We start from the raw sequence: 16247 nt of genomic DNA, 5'->3' as shown, positions 1-16247 counted from the left end.
GTTGACCAGTTTGATGGAAGTATTTCAGATTGCATGTGAAAACCCCACACTGTACCCCAGAAGTGCATTAATGTACATAGTTACCATTCAATTAAAAAAAAAATGTTAAAGCAATTTTCTTTGTCCATTGTCAACATATCTATGGTATAGTTATCGATGGTGCCCTGGCAATAAGAGAGAGACTTATAAAATTAATAAGAGATAGTAAAATTGCCACCCAAAACTCACGTTTGATGAAGATATTATTATTACAAAGTACATCAAAAAAATTTATGTGCAAAAGCTTTAAAAATGGAATCATGCAAGTCATCATCAAGAATGTAAATTTCGTAAGAGCCAAGGGATTGAATCATTATTGATGATGATTATTGTGACATCATTTACCTTTTGAAAGTAAGATGGCTAAGTTGAAATGATTTTATGATTTGGGACATGTCATCTAATATTGAAAAGATTTTATGATTTGGGATGTGTTAAACAGACATTTATCGTATCAAAAACTAAATTTGTTACAGAACCTGATCATGAAAACTGGCTTACAGATTGAGCATTTTTAGTGAATTTAATCACTAACTTAAATGAGTTAAACATGTGTCTTCAAGGTGAAAACCAACTTATTAATACAATGCTTCAAACCATAACAGTGTTCCTAATGAATCTAAAATGATGGCAAGTTCATATAAAGGCAACCAATTTTATGCATTTTTGACACATTGGTTAAATCTGCACAGTCCTGTAGAAATATGCAGCCTTGTTTTTTGATTTGATGCAAGAATTTGAAAACATATTTCAAGATTTCTGGGAATATAATCAATGCTTTTGTGTAGTTGTGATTCCATTTCAGTTGACACATGTGCCAGTTTTCAAGTGGAATGCATAGAGCTGCAATTTGATGTTCAGCTTAAAGAAAAATGTGTTCATGTCTCTTTACTGGACTGTTATATATATATGTATATATTTGTCTTCCCACAGACAAATATTTCTCACTTTATAATCATACCTTACTCGTGTCATTGTTTTTTGGTAGCACCTACATTTGCAAGCAACTACTTTAAAGAAAGAAGCACATTAGAAGCAACAAATCTGATGAAAACCTTGAGAACTCACTGAGAATTGCAACGACTTCATCAAACCAGGTATTGAGATCTTTGTTTCTCAAATACAATGTCAAATATCCCACTAGTTTTATGTTGCCCTCTTTTCTTTTACTTTTATCATAAAAATATTTTCAAGAGAGTTTTATTACTTAGATATGTAGTTTTCTATATTAATTATCACAAACTTGGGACCTGGTCAATTTTAAAAGACTTTGTGAATGGGCCTTTACACACTTAGGATTATGTGAGAACTTTTTTGGTTATTTGTGATTACAGATATCATGAAAGTTACGCATGAGCTTATATTGTTGTTGTTGTTGCCCATCAGCTTTCATCAGTGTTTGTGTACTTGATGTGTGGCTCAGGACAACTCTTATTCTAGCATGGCCCAGAGAAGCTGAAAGGTTCTGAGACACTCCCAATCTAGGGTCTAGTTCCTCCTGCAGTGACATTCATCACATTGTTCTATGCCGTTTGTTAACTTCCATAAGTCTCTGCACTGTCAGTGATAACAACCATGAATCTTCCCAAGCCCTTCTATGTGCCAAGCACTCCTTACATGTATTTACTGTAACCAGAGTCCTATGAATCCCTACTTTGCATATGAGCAAACCAAGGCTTAGAAAAACTAATGTGTCAATGAGCGACGAAACCTGGGTCTCAAATGGTATCCATCCATTTCAGAGTCCAAATTCTTTTTTTTTTTTTTTTTTTTCAGTTTTTGACCAGGGCCAGGTTTGAACCCACCACCTCCAGTGTATAGGGCCAGTGCCCTACTCTAAGCCACAGCCACCACCCATCTTTACCTCTAATAATCAAAAACTATAACCAATCCAAATGTCCATAAACAAGAGATAGGGTATACCTACCTAATGGAATGGTATTCAACAACAAAAAGGAAGAAACTATAGATAAACTATAGATACATATAACATCATTAATGAATCTCAAACTAATTATGCTGAATAAAGAAATCAGGCCACTAACTCCACCATATACTATATGGGTGATGCCATTTATATGTGTGTATAATAATCTAGAAAATGCAAGCTAGTCCATAGTGACAGAAAGAGACCACTGGTTGCCTGGAATGGGGATAAGGAGGGGAAAGGGGAGCGTTTATGAAGGAACATGAAGAAATTTTTGAGAGTGATGAATATATTTAAATTGTGGTGATACTTTCACAAATGTATTTATATACGAAAATGTATCGAATTTAACATTTTAAATATGTGCAGCAAGGGCAGCGCCTGTGGCTCAAGGGGTAGGGTGCTGGCCCCATATGCCGGAGGTGGTGGGTTCAAACCCAGCCCCAGCCGAAAAAAAAAAAACTATAAATATATACAGTTCATTGTATGTCAGTTACTATTTCAATAAGGCTCCTATAAAAAGACATGACTAAGAAAATTAAAAGATAAACCAGAAAGCCATAGACTGGGAGAAAATATGTGCAAATCACACATGTGATAAAGGACTTATATCCATAGGCAAAAAAAAAAAAATCACAGGTGGATTTTGTGGCATATAAATTATACTTTAATAAAGCCATTTTCTTAAATGCAATATAAATAGACAGTTAAACCAGAATAATCCAAGCCATCCTCCAGCAATTTACCTGAGATTCCTTCAGTGCTTGTTTTCCCCACCAAATTGGGTTGGTATCAACTATGATAACTAGAAGATTCAATTCATCTTCTGAAAATTAACAAGAAAGAAAATTAAAAAATATTAGCCTTATAAAAATGAATCAAAGCTAACATTCTCAATTCATAAGTGAAATCCAGAGCAAATACCACTACATGCCTTTAAACGTTTATCATCCTACAATTGAGATTAACAATTAAAGATGGAAAGCTCAATTGGCTCTTGTCAAGGTCTTGCCTGCTTCCTGTAAGAATATAAACTCCATGAGGACAGGGACTTTTGTCTGTTTTGTTTACTCTTTCTCCTCAGCTCCCAGCATACTGCCTACCACATAGCAGATGCTGAATGAAGGTCTGCTGAAGGAACCCAAAGGTATTTGCATTTTGCCTAGTCAAGGACAGAGGCACTGATTAATCAACAGCAGGAATCCCAATGGAGAATTTGAGACATGAAGAATTAAAGGGAGACATAGGAATCAATGTGGCCCAGTCCATCAAATCACCTATCAACAAGGCCAAATGTAGACAGGAGTCAAATTTTAAAAGATTAAGATCCAGGCCAGGTGTTGTGGCTCATGCCTGTAATCTTAGCACTCTGGGACGCTGAGTCAGGTGGATTGCTTAAGCTCAGAAGTTCGAGACCAGCCTGAGCAAGAGTGAGTAGCCAGGCATTGTGGCAGATAGCTGTAGTAGTTCTGGCTACTTGGAAGGCTAAACCCAGAGGATCACTTGAGTCCAAGAGTTTGAGGTTGCTGTGAGCTATGATGCCATAGTACTCTACCAAGGGAAACAGTGAGACTATGTCTCAAAAAAAAAAAGAATAAGATCCAGAGGGTACAGCAATTCCTATGTAAAAAGAATTTACTGGCGGCACCCAAAGCTCAGTGGGTAGGGCACCTGCCACACACATAGAGGCTGGTGGGTTCAAACCCAGCCTAGGCCAGCTAAAAACAACAATGACAACTGCAACAACAACAACAACAAAAAAAATAGCCAGGCATTGTGGCAGGCGCCTGTAGTCCCAGCTACTTGGAAGGCTGAGGCAAGAGACTCACTTACAGCTAAGAGTCTGAGGTTGCTGCGACCACACCGCATTCTACCTAGGGCAACAGCTTGAGACTCTGTCTCAAAAAAAAAAAAAGAATTTACTGTGAAAAGAAATTAGGTTACTTTTGAAAGTGACAAAACAACTAAACAGCCTACCTCAACATATTAATCATTCTTTTCAACTTTTTTTGACAGGTAGTTCTCACTGTGTTACCTAGGTTGGTCTCAGACTCCAGAGCTCAAGCAATCCACAGGCATCAATGATAGCAAGTTAATCATTCAACAAACATTTACACTAAGTATCAATATAAGGCATTGGGGATAATAGATCCCAACCCTCAGAGAGCATACACTCTAAAAAAGGTGACAGATGTATAAACTTGTTAAGCGTACAGTTCTGAAAAGCCCACGATGCTCACTTAAAAGCAAAAAGAAGCAATCCTGCCTCTATACCGTCCTTCTTGCAGCCCCCTACCTCCCACATCAGGATAAACCCCACCCCATCTCTGCATATTCAAATCCTCATTACTCTTCAAGGGTCAAACCAATGCTGCCTCTTTCTTCCAGCCGGAGGTCAAGGTTCCCCTATCTCAGGGGAACAGGAACGCCAGCCTTCTCTGCACCAGGTACTGGCATCTGTAATACTATAATCCCATTCCATCCTGACAACCCAGCAAAAAACATATTACTGCCATTTTTCGCCAATTATAAGATGTACCTCCCCCATTTTTTTTCACATTCAGTAATTGCAGAAATTCAAATGGTGCTTTACCACTAAGACTGGCATATTTTTGTCTTCTTGGTGGTATGTTAAATAAGGGCACACTTCATAATCACTATTGTCCTAGATGAAATATGGCATATGATATTCCTATCTTGCAAATGAAACAACACACCCTAAGTCACATGGCCTGCTAGCAAGTGGCAAGGTCAAAGCCCTGCTCCAAAGAAAGATCTGCTTGGTTTCTAAAAACTGTAACTCTTGGCTGGTTGGGATGGCTCAAGATTGTAATCTCAGCACTCTGGGAGAACAAGATGGGAGGAATGCTCGAGGCAGGAGTTCAAAACCAGTCTGAGAAATATAGCAAGATCTAGTCACTACAAAAAAGTTTAAGAATTTGGCTCAGTGCCCATAGCTCAGTGGTTATGGCACCAGCCACATACACCAGTTCGAGTATGGCCCGAGCCAGCTAAACAGTGACAACTACAGTAAAAAAAAAATAGCTGGGTGTTGTGCTGGGCGCCTGTAGTCCAGCTACCTACAGTCCCAGGTATTGTAGTCCTAGACTGAGGCAAGAGAATCGCTTAAGCCCAAGAGTTTGAGGTTGCTGTGAGCTGTAATGTCATACCACTCTACTGAGGGTGATATAGTGAGACTGTCTCAAAAAACAAAAAAAGTTTAGGGAAGTGCTTGTGGCTCAAAGGAGCAGGGCACTGGCCCCATATACTGGAGGTGGCAGGTTCAAACTGATGCTGGCCAAAAACTGCAAAAAAAAAGGTTTAAGAATTAGCTGGGGGCTCGGCTCCTGTGGCTCAAGCAGCTAAGGCGCCAGCCACATACACCTAAGGTGGCGGGTTCGAATCCCCAGCCCAGGCCCGCCAAACAACAATGAGGGCTGCAACCAAAAAATGGCCAGGCGTTGTGGCGAGCGCCTGTAGTCCCAGCTACTTGGGAGGCTACGGCAGGAGACTCGCTTGAGCCCAGGAGTTGGAGGTTGCTGTGAGCATGATGCCATGGCACTCTACCCAGGGGGATAGCTTGAGGCTCTGTTGCAAAAAAAAAAAAAAAAAAAGAATTAGCTGGGAATATCCTTCACAGTAGCTTCAAAGAAAATGAAATACTTAGGAATATACCTAATAAAAGAGGTAAAGGATCTTTAAAAAGAGAATTATGAAACCCTAATAAAAGAAATAGCAGAAGATATTAACAAATGGAAAATCATACCATTCTCTTGAAGAATCATCATTAAAATGTCTATTCTACCCAAAGCAATCTACAGATTCAATGCAATCCCAATTAAAATACTAACATCATACTTTGAAGAACTGGAAAAAATAGTATTTCATTTTGTATGGAACCAGGGAAAAACTCATATGGCCAAGGCTATTCCTGTTAGTAATAAAAACAAAGCTGGAGGCATCGCCCTACCAGACTTCAGGCTATATTACCAGTACACAGTAATCAAAACAGCATGGTATTGGCACAAAAATAGAGACATAAACATACGGAACATAATAGAAAACTAAGAGATGAAACCAGTCTCTAGCTGCCAGTCTCTATCTTTGATAAGCCAAACAAAAACATACAGTGGGGAAAAGAATCTCTATTTCAACAAATGGTGCTGGGAGAACTGGAAAACCACATTTAAAAGACTGAAACTGGACCCGCCTTTTACCACTTACAAAAATTGACTTAAGATGGATAAAAGATTTAAATATAAGACATGAAATGATAAAAATCTTAGAAGGCGGCTCAGTGCCTGTAGCTTAGCAGCTAGGGCGTTGGCCACACATACACCAGAGCTAGTGGGTTCAAACCCAACCCAGGCCTGCTAAAACAATGACAACTATAAAAAAAATCTAGGCATTGTGGCAGGTACCTGTAGTCTCAGCTACTTGGGAAGTTGAGGCAAGAGAATTGCTTAAGCCCAAGAGTTTGAGGTTGCTGTGAGCGGTGACAGTACAGCACTCTACTAAGGGCGAAACAGTGAGACTCTGGCTCAAAAAAAGAAAAAAACTTAGAAGAAAGTGTGGGAAAAACTCTTGATGATGTTGGACTGGGGAAAGATTTTATGACAAAGACTTTGGCAGCAATTGCAACAACAAAAATAAGCAAATGGGACTTAATTAAGCTGAAAAGCTTCTGCACAGCTAAGGAAACAACAACCAAAGCAAAAAGACAACCTCTAGAATGGGAAAAGATATTTGCATATTTTTAATCAGACCAAAGCTTGATAACTAGTATCTACAGGGAACTCAAATTAATCAACATGAAAAAAGCCAACAATCCCTATATCAATGGGCAAGAAAGATGAACAGGACCTTCTCTAAAGAAGACAGATGAATGTCTAACAAACATATGAAAAAATGCTCATCCCTGATCATCTGAAAAATGCAAATCAAAACCACCCTAAGATATGAGCTAATCCCAGTAAGAATAGCCCACATCACAAAGTCCCAAAGCTGCAGATGCTAGCACGGATGTGGAAAGAAGGGAACGCTTTTACACTGCTGGTGGGACTGCAAACTAAGTCAACCTCTTTGGAAAGAAGTATGGAGAATCCTCAAAGAACTCAAATTAGACCTCCCATTTGATCCTACAATCCTATTACTAGGCATTCACCTGGAAGAAAAACATCATTTTATCATAAGGACTTTTGCAGTAGATTGTTTATCACAGCTCAATTTACAATTAACAAAATGTGGAAACAGCTTCAATGCCCACCAGCCCAGGAATGGATTAACAAGCTGTGGTATATGTATACCGTGGAATACTATTCAGCCATTAAAAAAGATAGAGACTTTACATTTTTTGTGTTAACCTGAATGAAACTGAAACACATTCTTCTTAGTAAAGTATCAAAAGAATGGAGGAGCAAGAATCCAATGTACTCCATACTAATATGAAACCAGCAGATGATCTAATACACACCCACGTAAGAGAAAAAGTCAAATCAATTCAAGGCAGTGGGCAGGGGAATAAGGCAGTAGAGAGAGGGAAGGAGGAAGGAGAAGGCGGAAGGGTGTGCTCCCACTTAATGGGCACAATGTTTGTGGGTATGGCACACCTCTTGGGGGCAGGACACAATTATAAGAGGGACACTACTTAAAAACTACAAACATTGGCTCATCACCTGTGGCTCAAGTGGCTAAGGCACCAGCCACATACACCTAAGGTGGTGGGTTTGAATCTAGCCCGGGCTGCCAAAACAACAATGACGGCTGCAACCAATAAAATAGCCAGGCATTGTGGTGGGTGTCTGTGGTCCCAGCTACTTGGGAGGCGGAGGCAGGTGACTCACTTGAGCCCAGGAGTTGGAGGTTGCTGTGAGCTGTGATGCCACAGCACTCTAAAGGGGGACAGCTTGAGGCTCTGTCTCAAAAAAAAAAAAAAAACTGTAAACATTATTACCTAATTCTTTGTACCCTCAAATTAACCTGAAACAATAAAAAAAAATAAATTAGCTGGGCATAGTGGCGCACCCCTAAATTTCCAGCTACTGAGGAGGGAAGATCACTTGAGTTCAGGAATCCCAGGTTATAGGCTATGCTACAGTACTCCATCCTGGGTGACAGAGCTAGACTCTTTCTCTAAAAAAAGAAAAGAGAAAACTATGGCTCTTAACTGCCCCCTTGCCCATCTCTGACTACCCACAGCATTAAGCGATCCTCTTCTAATGACACTTAGCATTCTCTACCTCATTTTATACTTAGTTGTAAGTTTCTGATTTCTTCTCAGTCCTGCCCACTAAACAATTAATTACTAAAAGAATGATGAATTAATCCTGGGATGAAATAATAATGTGTAAATCACATAATGAAGTGTTTAGCACAGAAATACTTAATCAGTATGTCTGCCACAGGCCCACATTCCTTAAGCCTTTGGCCTTATTCTCCATCCATCACCACCCACCTCACAATCCTCCGGGCCATCCATTGCTTACTACCGCCAAGAAGCTTGAGAAAGAGAGGAAGCGTTGTCTGTGGGGAGATGTGTACATCTACACACGTGCAATGTCTCTGCGACATTCCTTCTTTTGCTTTCTACCTCCTGGTCTGTAGACAGGCAATGCCAAGCCTGCCTCCCTCACAGGGCTGTGGTACTGATTAGAACTACCAATTAATATTATTAGTATTAATAATACTAACAATCGTTACTGCCTCGGAAGGATCTCCTGGTTTCTATGATTGCTCCTCACAGTCCATTTTCCACATTGAGGCAAAAATGATTTTTTTAATTGTAAATCCTTTCATAACACTTCCTGGCTTAAAATCCTACAATGGCTTCGTATTACACTTAAAAATAAAGCTCAACGACATTATCATGGCCCACAAGGCGCCATATGAGCTGCAATTGGCTAGTTTTCTGATCTCATTCCTTTACCCCTTTTTCAAGACACCGGACTCCATAACGGGATTTAATGAATGAAAATCTCCCCCTTTTCCCTCCACCCTCAGGTTCTCCATTTCTTTTTTACTGTAACCTGGTGGCTCGACGGGCCACAGAGCCTTTGTACTCAAAAAGCACTTTCTGCAGGACTTAATCCTTAGAGTCTTAGTTTCAATGCCCCACTCTGCCGCAGCTTCCTCCTGGACCCAAATCACAATCTACACACCGTCCTATTGCGCTGTCTTCATAGTTCTTGTTAACCCTGTGGAATTATTTTTATTCCCTTGCCCACTGTCTGTCGCGCCCACTGGAAGGTAACCTCCTGTCCAGAAAGGAACGCCCAGTACACAGGAGGCGATCGGATAACAGTTACTGAATGAATGGCTGGATACACTGCGTTCTCCTTTGAACCCCAAACCAGTTCCACCCAGCCCACAGGATACACTGCATCTGAAAGGTCCTGGCCAAGTCCGCCCAGCTGCGGAGTCTGAGGTCCCGCCGGCGCTGCCCTCACCGTCCGAGACCATGGTGGCAGAGCACCTCAGCTTAGAGCAGGCAGCGGTCGGCAGGATCCGGGTCCCTCCACACCTGGACTTCCGGTGCCGCCGCGTGACGTCGGAGGTCGTTTGGCCCCGGCCGCGCGCCGTACCCTGGGCCCCGCCCCCGAAACGCCGGAAGTGAAGGGCGGAGGTGGGCCACGCGCTGTCAATCTCCGTGGCCTGCAGTCAGCGCGGTTGCTGAACTCGCTCCGGGCAGCGCGGGCGGCTCCGGGACTCTCTGGCTCCTCAGTGCTAAGGGCACCATGGACGACAAGGGTAAATCAGGACCGGCAGGATTGCTGGGTCTACAGCGGAGCCGCGCGAGGGTGCCCCTTACCTCTCACACTCAAGCGGAGCTCCCGGAGAGTTCAGGCTGCTCGTCTGCATGTGATTCTTCTAGTCAAAACTAAGTCCCCTTGGTGCTCCTGAATCCAGGGACGGGCTGTGACAGCATCCGCAGATACCCTCCCACACAGGCACGCTCTTTCCCAGCGCCATCCTCCAAAAAAGCCTTCGCCCGGTTGGATCTATTACTAAAAAAAATTTTTTAAAGGCATATTTATTGTTTCCCTAATAGAGTTACGAAAGTGTTTTATTAAGTGAAAATCAAGGGCAAACTAATATAATACCTTTTATTTTTGAGACGGAGTCTCACTTTGTCGCTTTCAATAGAGTGCTTTGGCGTCACAGCTCACAGTAATCTCTAACTCTTGGACTCAAGCGATTCTCTTGCCTCAGCCTCCCGAGTAGCTGGGACTACAGGCGCCCACCACAACGCTGGGCTATTTTTAGAGACGGGGGTCTCGCTATTGCTCAAGTTGGTCTAGAACCCATAATCTCAGACAATCTCCACCCCACCCCACCCCCGCCTGGGTCTCCCAGAGTGTAATATACCTCTTATGCCCATATGTGTATGTAAATTGACTTGGATTAGCATTGACTGTCAGAGGGGGTACAGGAGAAAATTGGTAAAGTGACTGGCTAGGACACTTTCATAACTTAGGCCCGAGGATAGGTGGGAGAATATTTTTTAGTAGAGCTTAAATTTTATGCCTTGCATACCAGTAATTTTTCAAAATAAGAAAGATCTCTCAAATAGTAAAGTGGAGCCTTCTCTACTTCCATCAATATTTATCATGTCCCTGATACTAAATACTCCAAAAAGAAAATATTTTATTTCTTTGTATGTAGACAGTCTCACTCTTGTACCCCTAGGTAGAGTGCCATGGCATCATAGCTCACAACTACCTCAAATTGCTGGGCTTGCCTCAGCCTCCCAAGTAGTTGGGACTACAGGCACCCACTGCACCGCCTGACTAGTTCTATTTTTTTTTTTTTTTAAATAGAGACAGGGTTGCTTTTGTTCAGGCTGGGCTTGAACTCCTAAGCTCAAGCAATTCACCTGCCTCAGCTTCCCAGAGTGCCAGGATTAGAGATATGAGCCACCACACCCAGCCAGAAAATATTTTTTTAATTATTTTTCTTCTTAAGGTTAATGATCATCGATAAGCTCTTTGGCCTTAAATCCTGCTAAATGAATTTGATGAATCACTTCTTTTCCAGAGTTAATTGAATACTTTAAGTCTCAGATGAAAGAAGATCCTGGCATGGCCTCAGCGGTGGCTGCCATCCGGACTTTGCTGGAGTTTTTGAAGAGAGATAAAGGTAAATATTCTGAGTCTTAGGAAAGTCTTCTAATGACTCTTAAAAATATAAAAAAAGGAGATTGATGTTTATCTGTAATAAGGTAATATACCCTTAGGCTCAGCGTCTGCCTTCATTTCATGCTTTTTAATCTGGAGAGAACCAGTCATTATTAAAGGAATCTCCTTTCATAAATGAAATATATTTTTAATCAAGAGAAACCATCTTACTGTTTTATATATATATATATATATATATATATATTTTATTTTTTTTTTTTTGAGACAAGAGTCTCAAGCTGTCACCCTGGGTAGAGTGCTGTAGCATCATAGCTCACAGCAACCTCCAACATGGGCTCAAGTGATCCTCTTGATACCAGAATTTTGGTCTTTAGTAGGTTCTTGGTCTCAGTGATTCGAAGAATGAATTCACAGACCACAGATCAGCGGTAAGACAGGATTTATTTACAGAAAAGAATACAGAAGTGCCAGAGCTCCTGGCAGAGAGAAAATTCATCAGGACAGAAAAGCACTCTCTCCCTGTCTTGTCTGTAGGCTCTTTATCTAAGGGTATATGCAAGGGGCCCTCCATAGTTACATTTAGCATGTCTGGGACATGTCTAGCCCTTGGTAGTTACATTTAGCGTGTCTGGGGTGTCTGGGACCTGTCTGGAACAGTTTGGGTCACAAATGAATGGCTACAGTCCCTTTCATTCCCAGGCCTAGGGAATGGGGACCTCCCCTGCCCACCCTCCAGTCCTCTGGTTCCACTGCTTGCTGCCACTGCACAAACATGGCCAAGGTAGAGACAGCCAGTCCGCGCCCCCTGCTCCACGAGCTGGCTGGGATTCTACTTGTCCTGTATCACTCTTGCCTCAGTTTTCCTATTTTTAGTACAAATGGGGTCTTGCTTTTTTTGCTCAGGCTGGTCTTCAACTCATGAGCCTGTGATACTAAAATGAACATTACATTCTTTGTTTGATCATTTCAGGGGAGACAATCCAGGGCCTGAGAGCAAACCTCACCAGTGCAATAGAGACCCTGTGTGGTGTGGACTCCTCTGTGGCAGTGTCCTCTGGCGGGGAGCTCTTTCTTCGCTTCATCAGCCTTACCTCCCTGGAATACTCTGTAAGCCCTCCTTCAGGGTACCTTTCTGCTTCTCTGTTTAGCTACAGATATTCTCACCTTTACGTGGATTGTCCTTATTCCCTCATTTTGTTCTTTTTCCTCCCAGGATTACTCCAAATGTAAAAAGATCATGATTGAGCGGGGAGAACTTTTTCTCAGGAGAATATCACTGTCAAGAAATAAGATTGCAGATTTGTGCCATACTTTCATCAAAGATGGAGCGGTGAGTAGTCATCCACTGTGTGGAGTAACTTGGAAAAGGGCTTTGAGTCAGACTGCTTCTGGGGAAAAACCCTGGCTCTCCTACTTACTTACTGTGTAGCCTTGGACAAGTTGTTAACCTCTGCACGGTTTTCTCATCAGTTAAATAAGGGTAACAATAGTACCTACCTCTTGGGTTATTGTGAGAATTAAATGAGATGCTATGTGTGAGGGCTCAGCACTGTATCTGGCCCATAGTAAGTGCAATATCAATGTAGATATTATTACTGTAGATAGTTGTCATGTAAACATGTAAGGAAAGACACTGGCGCAGCATAGATGATTCCTAGTAAGATGTTTTACTGAAGTATGATTATGTATGTAGTAAGTTAGTCTGAATTAAATCAGCACAGAACAGTTCTTGCCACTGTTTAATACTGAGCATCTTCCTGGTGAAAGTTAGCACTAGAAAAGGATTTTATGACTCGGCGCCTGTGGCTCAAGTGGCTAGGGCGCAAGCCACATACACCTAAGGTGGCGGGTTCAAATCCAACCCAGGCCTGCCAAACAACAATGATGGCTGCAACCAAAAAAAAAATAGCCAGGTATTGTGGCGGGCTCCTGTGGTTCCAGCTACTTGGGAGGCAAAGGCAGGAGACTCGCTTGAGCCCAGGAGTTGGAGGTTGCTGTGAGCTGTGATGCCACAGCACTCTACCCAGGGGGACAGCTTGAGGCTCTGTCTCAAAAAAAAAAAAAAGAAAGAAAAGGATTTTATTTTTAACTTAATTTTATTTTTATTTTATTTATTTTTTTTGAGACAGTCTCATTATGTCGCCCAAGGTAGAGTGCTGTGGCGTCACAGCTCACCACAACCTCCAACTCTTGGGCTTAAGCGATTCTCTTGCCTCAGCCTCCCAAGAAGCTGGGACTACAGGCGCCCACCACAATGCCCCGCTATATTTTGGTTGCGGTTGTCATTGTTGTTTTAGCAGGCCAACGCTGGGCTCAAACCCACCAGCCTCAGTGTATGTGGCTGGCAGCCTACTCACTGAGCTGCAGGTGCCAAGCCTTAACTTCATTTTAAATGCTATTACAAGGCAGTGCCCGTAGCTCAGTGGGTAGGGTGCCGGCCACACACATGGAGGCTGGCAGGTTTGAACCCAGCCCGTGCCATCTAAAATCAACAATGACAACTGCAGCAAAAAAAAAAAAAACAGCCGGGTGTTGTGGCAGGTGCCTATAGTCCCAGCTCCTTGGGAGGCTGAGGCAAGAGAATCTCTAAGCACAAGAGTTGGAGGTTGCTGTAAGCTGTGACACCACAACACTCTACCTAGGGTGACACAGTGAGACTCTGTCTCAAAAAAATAAAAATAATAATACTAATTAAAAATAAACAGGGCGGCACCTGTGGCTCAGTGAGTAGGGCGTCAGCCCCATATACCAAGGTTGGGTTCAAACCCAGCCCCAGCCAAACTGCAACAAAAAAATAGCCGGGTGTTGTGGCAGGCACCTGTATTCTCAGCTACTCGGGAGGCTGAGGCAAGAGAATTGCGTCAGCCCAGGAATTGGAGGTTGCTGTGAGCTGTGTAACACCACAGCACTCTACTGAGGATGATAAAGTGAGACTCTGTCTCTACAAAAAAATAATAATAATAAATAAACAAATGCTATTACAGAGATGCAAAACTGCCAAGTATTTATAAGTGAGTAAAGACAGGAGCTGCAGGTTAAGCCAGTCTCCCAGCAAAGGGTAATAAAACTTTTGTAACTTCTCTCCCACCAGGCATACATCCCTTCTGCCACCTAACCCTCCACTGACCATAAAATTATTTACTTGCATTTGACTCTTAAATCTTGTCCCAATCTTTGAAGTATATTATCTTTTTTTTTTTTTTTTGAGATAGAGTCTCATTCTGTCACCCTCAGTAGAGTGCTGTGGCATCACAGCTCACAGCAACCTCCAGCTCTTGGGCTTATGTGATTCTCTTGTCTCAGCCTCCTGAGTAGCTGGGACTACAGGTCCCCAAAGCCCTGCTATTTTTTGTTGCAGTTTGGCCCGGGACTGGTTATGAATCCACCACCCTTGGTATATGGGGCCAGTGCCCTACTCACCTGAGCCACAGGCGCCACCCTTGAAGTATATTATTAAGTAAATGATGTCATAGATGTAAATGGAATTTGTACAACAACCAGTTACAAACGAAACCTTTTTTTGGCTAAATGAAGGCAAGGTTGTGACTGCCTCTCACTGAGACCTGCATACTCACCATGTTGTCAGTATTCTGAAGGTTTTGTTGGCTCTAATGTAGTTAATGTGTGTATACATCACCTGCTCACACTGACTTGAGACTAAATTTAGAGCAGAGCTGCTCAACTTTGAACATGCAGATGAATCATCTGGGGTTTTATTACATGCAGATTTGAGTTCAGTAGGTTTGGGAAAGAGCCTGAGAATCTGCATTTCTAAAAAGCGGTCAGGTGAGGCCCAGAAAGGTGCTATAAAGCTGTGTCCACCATCTTGCATTACAAGATCATTTGTACTTTTCCATAGAAGTTACATACATGTCTACAAATTGCATCCATGCCACACATAGGTTGCGTTTACCCTAAACAGTGCTATTTAGAAACTAGTTTGCCAACACTTCAATGTTGGATTTTCATTCCTTCTGGGAAAATCAGATGGTCTAGCAACAGTAGGACCATGTGCTGACAATCATGTGACAGAGTTGAAGAATCCTGACTCTCCTTAGCCCTTTTACTTTGCTGCTGGCTCCACCCACTCTATTGCAATCCATTATGCTAATAAGCAAGTATGAAAACCGTATCTCAGAAATAGGGAGACCAAACCAAAGGAAGCCCAAGGCCCCTTCCAACATCCCAGGCTTTTTTATCTCATAACACTGCATGGGGCTCCACTTCTACATTTGCTATCGGAAGTGAGACCTATACTATAGTCCTCTGGCAGAAACTTTTCAGCTTGTAAGTGGGCTGGAAACACTGTACTATCAATTCTCCTTTCTGATTATAGTTGGTTTCTGAGGAAGCACACAGAAGTTTAGGATGCCAGGGATACTCATTACTGTGCAGACAGTTTAGCTGATGACTGTTAGCCCCTTTGACAAGTTTTCTCTATCCACAGAAAATACTGACTCATGCCTACTCCAGAGTGGTCCTGAGAGTCCTAGAAGCAGCTGTGGCAGCCAAGAAGAGATTCAGTGTATACATTACAGAGTCACAGCCTGATTTATCAGGGCAAGTACCTTTCTGTTCAGTTATGTGCCTGGCTATCACTTTGAACAGCAAACTGAGGTTTAGCATCTATAATAGGAACCAGAACACACCCTCTCCCCCTCCCATTTGTCAGCAGTCAGCAATGCTTTTGATTGTGCCTGTTACTGTCCCCGGAAGAAAAACTGCTATGAATTTGCAGTAGGTCACAGTATAGGAACTGGGGTGGAGGGTGGGGGTTAGTCAGAGGACCAGCAGGAGATTATGTTGAGGCAGAGTGCTTATTGAGGAATTAGGCAATTGCTGGGCACAGTGGCTCATGTTTGTAATGCCAGCAATTTAGGAGGCTAAGGCAGGAGGATCACTTGAGGTGAAGAGTTCAAGATCAGCCTGGGCAATGAGAACCCATCTCTAAGAAAAAATTTTTGGGGGGTGGTACCTGTGGCTCAAAGGAGTAGGGCACCGGCTCCATATGCTGGAGGTAGCAGGTTCAAACCCAGCCCCACCCAAAAACTGCAAAAAAAAAAAAATTTTTTTTTTTTTTAAATTAGCCAAGTGTGGTGGCAAATCCCTTTAGTTGCATCTACTTGGGAGTCTTAAGTGGGAGAGAT

General features: G+C 42.3%; 2 protein-coding genes across 4 annotated transcripts in view; one reads left to right on the top strand and one right to left on the bottom strand.

Moving 5' to 3' along the window:
- The window catches only part of GTF2H3 (general transcription factor IIH subunit 3), a 28595-nt gene extending 19113 nt beyond the window's left edge, over positions 1-9482 (bottom strand). The window contains exons 1-2 of one of the 2 annotated variants that reach the window (XM_003796029.3): positions 9412-9482; positions 2713-2792 (exon numbers count right to left, since the gene is read on the bottom strand). In XM_003796029.3, coding sequence (XP_003796077.1) covers positions 2713-2792; positions 9412-9424 — 93 coding nt within the window. In that variant the 5' untranslated portion in view covers positions 9425-9482. The remainder of the gene's footprint in view (positions 1-2712; positions 2793-9411) is intronic. The other variant, XM_023516837.1, reaches the window with a different exon arrangement.
- A 121-nt stretch (positions 9483-9603) lies between these two features.
- Positions 9604-16247, top strand: part of EIF2B1 (eukaryotic translation initiation factor 2B subunit alpha) — a 14219-nt gene continuing 7575 nt past the window's right edge. Inside the window, exons 1-5 of one of the 2 annotated variants that reach the window (XM_023516835.1) lie at positions 9604-9712; positions 11000-11101; positions 12071-12207; positions 12314-12430; positions 15548-15660. In XM_023516835.1, the coding sequence (XP_023372603.1) occupies positions 9700-9712; positions 11000-11101; positions 12071-12207; positions 12314-12430; positions 15548-15660 (482 nt within the window). In that variant the 5' untranslated portion in view covers positions 9604-9699. The remainder of the gene's footprint in view (positions 9713-10999; positions 11102-12070; positions 12208-12313; positions 12431-15547; positions 15661-16247) is intronic. The other variant, XM_023516836.1, reaches the window with a different exon arrangement.

Source organism: Otolemur garnettii, unplaced genomic scaffold (genome assembly GCF_000181295.1).
Source record: "Otolemur garnettii isolate 467f Iridium unplaced genomic scaffold, OtoGar3 scaffold00099, whole genome shotgun sequence".
NCBI classification, from domain to species: domain Eukaryota; kingdom Metazoa; phylum Chordata; class Mammalia; order Primates; family Galagidae; genus Otolemur; species Otolemur garnettii.
This window is presented reverse-complemented; position numbering and strand designations above follow the sequence as displayed.